The 7385-nt window shown below is 57.0% G+C and overlaps 1 protein-coding gene across 1 annotated transcript; it reads left to right on the top strand.

The window, feature by feature from the left end:
- Positions 1 to 3509: 3509 nt before the first annotated feature.
- Positions 3510 to 7145, top strand: EVX2 (even-skipped homeobox 2). Its single transcript, XM_060107360.1, has 3 exons — positions 3510 to 3936; positions 4834 to 5105; positions 6411 to 7145. Exons 1-3 carry the CDS (start codon positions 3510 to 3512, stop codon positions 7143 to 7145), a joined length of 1434 nt encoding a protein of 477 aa, XP_059963343.1.
- The last annotated feature ends 240 nt before the right edge of the window (positions 7146 to 7385 follow it).

The following is a 7385-nucleotide window of genomic DNA, read 5'->3' as shown; positions in this document are numbered from 1 at the left end:
AGGTTTTGGTGGCCTGGAGGCTGTTTCTGAAAACCAGGGACTTTTGACAGGTGGTTCCCAGTCTCAGCCTGGACATTTCGGAAGAGGTGCAAGGTTTGGGCATTTTAATAATGAGCCCCAACAGAACGGTGTCAGTCTTCTCACTACCTCTATGCAGACTCAATGTTTTTGAGTATTTAAAGAAGATATATGCAAAATAAAAGAACCAACAATAAATGCTGCCCAAAGCTTTAAAATACCGTATAGTTTGGATATTATCAGAGATAACTTAAATCACAAGCAAGTTCTCTAATCTCTGTGTGGAAGCTTTCTTGTCTCTGAAAAAGGGATAATAATAGAATGATTTCTAGAGTTGCTCTGAGCATTAGAGAAGCTAATATATGTAAAGGCACTTGTAATTTCAGAGTTAAAGCTCTATATAGGTGGGCCAATATTACTACTACTACTAGATGTGGAATCTACATAAATTAAGGGACATTAAATATTGTAATGGAATGTTCACCGTCTCCCATGAAACATTATCTGCTAAACGCAGTTCAGTGAAAAATTATGGGTGTCTTTTAGTGTGAGTAGTTTTCCTGACATAGTCTCGAACATACTTTTCATGATAAATGTGCTAGAATACGCAATATTAGTGTTATTTAAAAGGTGCAAAATAGTTTTGGAAACCACTAATGAATGAAGGTGTCGCCGAGAAAATGGTGTTTTCCCTTTTCAACAGACTGAGGTCCGGTTTGCCACAGGTTTTGGCACGAGGGCCGAGGGGTCCCCGAGGAAGGGAGGAAGCTGGAGACCCACCCGCGGGGTGAAGGAGGAAGGGGATGCCGTCAACACCCCGCCCCCAGCGGCGGCTCCTGCGATTGAAAGCAGCTCACAGCCGCCGAAACCGCGAGGAAAACAGACGGGGGCGCCAAACGACAGCAATAAAGGCATCCGCGACTTCCGCTTAAGTCGCGCCTCCGCCCGATCCCACCCACTGCCAGGGCCTTGCCCCCCGCCCCCCCACGCCCCACGGACCGGAGCCTGGACCGAAGTGTCCCATTCAGTCCCCAAAGCTAAGTGGGATTAGGGGGTACCCTTCCCAAGTTCCTGGGACAGCAACCCCCCTCCGCTGGGCGCGGCCTGCCAGGGATGGTGGAACTGGGCACTCGGACTGTGGAAGGAGAGGGAAGGAGAGGTGGGATCATCCACAAGGCTGAGCTCTGACCACGTTAATGGCCGGAAAGCCGGCGCGAGAAGGGCTCATAGTGCTCGGAGTCGGGTGGCCTCTGGGGCAGGGGCGGAGGTGGACCCGGGTGATGTCCTCCTCTGAGCTCCCGACGCCCATTATGCGTCCCACCTCTCACCTCTCCAGTCACCAGGTGCCTATCCAGCTTTCCATTTCTCATCTTGGGGGAGAATTCCGTTTTATTACCTTAAAGAGGCGGAATTGATTTTCCAAGCAGAACTCGCGTTGTTGAAATAAGTGGGTGCCAAGGGGAACAGGAGAGAAACTTTTGGCATCGACTCTGTGTATAAATGTATATAAATATACTTCACACCTCGCCTCCCCTTACATTCCTGACGCGCCCCCAACGGGTCCAAAGTTAAAAGGAAAGCGCCAACAGAGAGATGGGCAAATAGATCTCGGGTTTGCCCCTAACACACCCCCGATGTGCTGGGTGTGGCGGCAGGGAGGAAAGGGGGGGCCCTGGGTTGGGGTCTGGGTTGGCGGTGCAGGACCCGAGACCAGCGCCTAGATTGCCAGGGACTCTCGGCAGCTTCGGAAGCTTGCAGGCCGACCTCCGGGTCGCGTCTCTACCCGCCCTTGTTCCTGTCGGCGGCCGTGGACCTCTCCCCTTGGGCAGCTGGTGGGTGGACCCGCACAGCTCGTTAGGGGTCCGAGCATCGTGGGGCGCAAGCGAGGGAGGAGACGTGCAACGGCCTTGAGTGAAGATTGATCTTCGTTAAAATGGTTGCCACCAGCGTCATTATGACCATCAAAGTTATCGCCAAGAGGCTCAGCCGCCAAGCTCAGGTCGGGAGGAGCAGCAGCAAGGCTAGTCCGCGATTTTTCGCGCCCAGACTCAGCGCAGGGAAGATCCGGGGCCACAGGTAAGAGGCTGGGGCGGGGGGAGAGGAGGAAGGAGAGAAGGAAGAAGAGCAGAGTGGGGAAGAGAGGGCTGGGGGATGGTAGGGGAAGGAAACTAAGTCTCTTCTTTCCCATCCTTGACCTCGAAACCCGGCAACTTTGCCACAAATAATTCGATTTGAGGAGGGAGGGGGAAAGCTGGTAACGTAAAAGTGGATTTGGGGCGGCCCATATGGCGCTGTAAATTGCGACTGTGTTTAAAGTTAGCTGTTGAATTCTGCTATGAAATCGTCCAGCCGAGTTCATTTCCCCCAGGGAAAATGCGTAGGCGAGAAGCCTATCCATCAGCAGGATTATAAAAGTAAAAAACCTGGGACTTCAAGTTCAGAACTCACTCTGCAAACGGTATTAAAAAATCAGAGAGGACCTAATGATTTCCGTTTGGAGGCGCGGGCCCAACGCACCTCCCCAGCCACGTAGCACTAAAGTGCTTTCAAAACTCTGTGTGAGATTCTCTCTCTCTCTGTCTCTCCGTCTCTCTCTCTGTCTCTCTCTGTCTCTCCCTCCTGGGTGGGAGGAGAGTAGCCAGGCTGAGGCGAAGAAGTGGGGAGAGAGAGAACGCGGCGTCCTATTTGTTAAATAAAATACATATTTGGTTCTGAAATTCGAAAGACAAGTAATCCAGACAGGAGCGCAAGGTCTTCTCCTTTCGCAACTCTTCCTACATCCTCCCCCTGTCCCCCCCCCTTACCCTCCTCCCGCTTGTAAATGTTAAAAACAAACAAACAAACAAAACTTCCCGACGATCTACTCTGGAAAATCAAAGCATTATCTATTATTTAACACATATCTGTGTCCGAGGAAAAATGAGCAAGGCGCTGCATGATTAGGACCTAAGGGGCAACCCAGCAAACTGAGAGCGTAATGATGCCCCTAAATGAAGGGGGAAATGTGCCGCTGCGCGCTCTATTAATCAGACTGTCAATTTCACCCCCGAGGCCAAACCCCCGGGCGAGCAGAACCGGCTCTGTGCGGGCAAAGGACCGGGAGCCTTCCTCCTCACTTCTTGTCTCTTCTCGCCTCCTACCTGGATCTATTTGTCTGCTCTGAAGCCGCCTTCATTACCCACTGACAGGAGCGTGTATTTATTTGCTTATAAACCTGTTACAATAAATGATTATTCGAACGGCGTCATTCGTACCTTAATGACGAGCGAGCGCTACTTTTTGATGAATGACATCTCGGGCTTGGAAGGATGTATGGGTCATTTTGACCAGTCATTCCCTCGCTGTGGCATCCCACAATTTTTCCGCCTCCCTCCAAAAGAGATAATAATATTTAGAGGCGCTCGCTGGGGCTGAATGAGAATTAGCCCTAGGCGCAGCCCATCATTAGGACGGGACAGCCGGGCCACTGTGACATTTTTTAGAAAGCTGAGATGATGGAAAGAATAAGAAAAGAGATGATTCTGATGGAGAGAGGGCTGCACAGCCCCACGGCCGGCAAGAGGTTCTCCAATTTGTCCGACTCGGCTGGCAATGCTGTGCTCGAGGCCCTGGAAAATTCGCAGCACCCGGCTCGCCTCAGCCCGCGCCTGCCGTCCGCCCCCCTGCACAGCGCTCTGGGAGACCTCCCTGCCAAGGGCAAATTCGAAATAGATACTTTGTTCAACCTGCAGCACCCGGGCAGCGAAAGCACCGTCTCCTCCGAAATCGCGTCCGCCGCGGAGGGCCGAAAAAAGCCGGGTCATTATTCAGAGGTGGCAGCCGAGGCGGACATGAGCAGCGACGTGGAGGTGGGCTGCTCGGCGCTGCGCTCGCCCGGCGGCCTCGGCGCCGCGCCGCTCAAGGAAAACAATGGCAAAGGTAATCGCGCCGCCCGCGACGCGCTCTCCAGTCCCATCCTCTCTGTTCCTCCGCTGCCCTGCCGGCCGTTCTTGGTGCCTTTGCCCCTCTCCGACCCTCTGCAGCGAGCTGCACAGAGCTGGTTCAGGCGGGGGCGGGACGCGGGCGTGGAACCGTGCCCTCCGGCTCTGCTCCTTGAGCCTCCCAGAGAGACGCAGGCCTGGGGCCTGCCCTCGCTTTAGTCCGAGAAAATATTTCTGCGTGCGGGTCTAAACGCCCGTGCGAGCCGACCTACCCCTAGCCATCCACTGAGTCGCGCTGGGGGAAGGTTGCCCAGGGCAGCTGCTCCGAACTCCGCGGCCTCTGAGCCCCAAGGCCGAGTGGAGGGGGCATTCTAAGTCGAAGGGAGCCTCGCTGGGCGCCTCTGGGAGACCCTCTTGGGTCAGCGGGAGAGAGTTGAAAAGTAGAGTCCACCCCCGAATGGTTCCTGTTTGAGCTACTGCTGTCTTTCCAATCTTAAAATATTTTAAACCAAATCCCAAAAACTGTCAAAGAAAGGTTAGAGGACGTACAGAAAGCTGACCTGCCGTCTCCAGATCATGGCAAATCCAGAGCTTCTCAAACTGAGCCTAGATGTAGGCATTTTCCCTTGGCCAATTTTCCTCCTGAGTTGAAAATTTCCTTTTATTAAAACAAAACAACGCCCCCCCCCCCAATTGAGTTTCTATTATTTGGTTATGAAGAGCTCCCCAAACTTTATTGATTCCATTAACGGCAGCAATTTGTAAGCATGACAGATCCCATCAATTCAGGCAGCGCCTCGCCTTCCTCTCGCGGCTTCCCCCATCCTCGTGCAGCCCCAGCGCGGAGATCTTGGTCCTACAGTGACTCATGCGCTGTCGGCCGTTTGTTTGCCAGGGTTCGCGGAGAGTGGCTCAGCCGCGGGCACCACGACGTCTGCGTCGAGCTCTGGCCTCGGCAGCCTGCATGGAGGCGGCGGCGGCGGCGGCGCGGGCGCAGCGCTGGTCGGCTCCGGCTCTGGCGCGGATCAGGTGCGGCGCTACCGCACGGCGTTCACCCGCGAACAGATCGCGCGCCTGGAGAAGGAGTTCTACCGGGAGAACTATGTGTCGCGGCCCCGCCGGTGCGAGCTGGCCGCTGCGCTCAACCTTCCCGAAACCACTATCAAGGTATTGATTCCAGCATGCGCCTGTTCTAGCCTCCCCCAGGGTGTCTGGGTTGATTTTTGTTTCTCCTTTCTGGGTGGCTAGATTTTGCTGAGGGCCTGAAAACCCGCGGGGAGAGTCACCAAAGGAACTGGCATATTTATTTCTCAGCTGCCATATCCGAAGGGTTGGCCGGCCTGGCTGACCTGGGAAGCCCCCGAATGGCGCAGCCCATGCCACAAACGCTCTCCTCAGCTCAGCGCCTGCCCAGGTGCCCCTAGCCCATGTCCTTGGCCTCACTTTCCCCTCGGCGGCAAAGCCGTCTGGTCTTTGTTCCTCTGGCACGAACCAAAGGTGAAACTTTCCATTTGCCCTTGATCTTGGAGATTTATTTTCCACATAAATCGTTACAACAAGGAGAAAGGATACTGTATTTTAAAAATCGATTAGGTTGAGAAAGTTTTCTAAACATTTTTTCTCCTGGGCAAAGGGAAAAAAGCAACATCCTGGGGGGGGGCAACGAAATTGTCCTTATTTACATATCTTTAGGCGATTAATTCTATTATACGTCCAGGAGAGATAGCCGGGAGGCTGGGCGATCCTCACGGAGGATCTGGCACTCTAGAAAAAGAAAAGAGGAAACTCCACGGGATAGGGGAGGAGTGTGAAAGTCTCCCTTCGGTTTGGTCGGGCTTTCTTTAATTTAGAGTTGTGACGAATGATGTCTTCATTAGATACCGTGTGGGGAGGGGTAGAAAAGTCCCTTTCCCAGTTTAAGAGGATGTTGCTCCCGCCACTCATTTGAAGCAAAAGATTCCAACAAAACCATCCCTTCAATGTCAGAACCGGACCCGTGCCACTCGGGACAATTCCTTGCAGCTCAGAGGACTCAAGACCTCGCGCGGCGACTTTTTAGAAAGGTGCCGCGGCAGCTTCTCGTCAAAGGAGGCCTAGAATCCCCGTGTAAATCCTCGTATTGCGAGACGGGTGCTTGGCGAGGCCGGGCACCGGTGGGTGGCGGGAAGGGGAGGAAAGGTTGGGTTGGGACGAGAAAACGCAGCCCAAAGCAAGAGAGCAGAAGCCCGAGGAGCCGCAGCAATTGGACACAGGGAAGAAGACTCTGTTCGCTTAGGAGGGTGTGCCAGCGGTGCTCCACACTGCCCCCCACACTGTCCCAGCTGGAAGAGGAGAGGGGACTCGGAGCTGGGCCCGGTCGGAGGGGGGTAGGCCAGGCTATTCGGAGGTCCGGGAGGGGCGGGGAGGCGCGGGGCGGGGGCTGCGGCCTCGGGGCGCTCCCTAACTCGGGCTGCGGCGCGGCTCTCCCCGCAGGTGTGGTTCCAGAACCGGCGCATGAAGGACAAGCGGCAGCGCCTGGCCATGTCGTGGCCGCACCCGGCCGACCCCAGCTTCTACACCTACATGATGACGCACGCGGCCGCCACCGGAAGCCTGCCCTACCCCTTCCATTCGCACGTGCCGCTGCACTACTACCCGCACGTGGGTGTCACGGCCGCGGCCGCGGCCGCTGCGGCCTCTGGCGCAGCGGCCGCGGCCTCATCGCCCTTCGCCACTTCCATCCGCCCGCTGGACACCTTCCGCGCGCTCTCGCATCCCTACTCGCGGCCAGAGCTGCTGTGCAGCTTCCGCCACCCGGGCCTCTACCAGACGCCCGCGGCCGCCGCGGGGCTCAACAGCGCGGCCTCGGCCGCAGCGGCAGCAGCGGCTGCGGCGGCCGCGGCCTCCTCGGCCGCGGCGGCCGGGGCGCCCCCCAGCGGCGGCTCCGCACCCTGCTCGTGCCTCAGTTGCCACAGCAGTCAGTCGGCCGCGGCGGCCGCAGCCGCTGCCGCCGCCGCCCTGGGCTCCCGGGGTGGCGGCGGCGGAGGCGGCGCGGGTGGCAGCGGCGGCGGCGGCGGCGGCGCTGGGGCCGCCGGGGGCTCGGACTTCGGCTGCAGCGCCGCAGCGCCGCGCCCCGAGAGCAGCTTCCTGCCCTACTCAGCCGCTGTGCTTAGCAAGACCGCCGTGAGCCCGCCGGACCAGAGGGACGAGGCGCCACTCACCAGATAACTACGTCGCCGCCGCCAGGGGGCCGCGCCCGCCGCTCGGAGTGTGCCCGGGAGTCCCCTGAGCGCCCCGCGTGCCCCCTGTGCGCCCACGTGCCCTCTACGCTCTGCCCGCTGCTGAGGCTGTCGCCAGGGGGCGCCCCAGCGCGGGAGGCCTAAGGGAACGTCCCGAATTGGGGGGAAGAGCCTGCACGAAAGCTCGGCGTGCTTCCCCTCAAATTATTTCTATTTTTGTATTTGCTAC

Source organism: Mesoplodon densirostris, chromosome 8 (assembly GCF_025265405.1).
Source record: "Mesoplodon densirostris isolate mMesDen1 chromosome 8, mMesDen1 primary haplotype, whole genome shotgun sequence".
Lineage (NCBI taxonomy): Eukaryota > Metazoa > Chordata > Mammalia > Artiodactyla > Ziphiidae > Mesoplodon > Mesoplodon densirostris.
The sequence above is the reverse complement of the archived record's forward strand: the minus strand, read 5'-3'. Positions and strand labels throughout refer to the sequence as shown.

Coding starts and splice junctions, on each gene's coding strand:
- EVX2 (XM_060107360.1), top strand. CDS start 3,510: ATGATGGAAAGAATAAGAAAAGAGATGATTCTGATGGAGAGAGGGCTG. Junction 3,937..4,833: donor CAAGGAAAACAATGGCAAAG/GTAATCGCGCCG, acceptor TTTGTTTGCCAG/GGTTCGCGGAGAGTGGCTCA. Junction 5,106..6,410: donor TTCCCGAAACCACTATCAAG/GTATTGATTCCA, acceptor CTCTCCCCGCAG/GTGTGGTTCCAGAACCGGCG.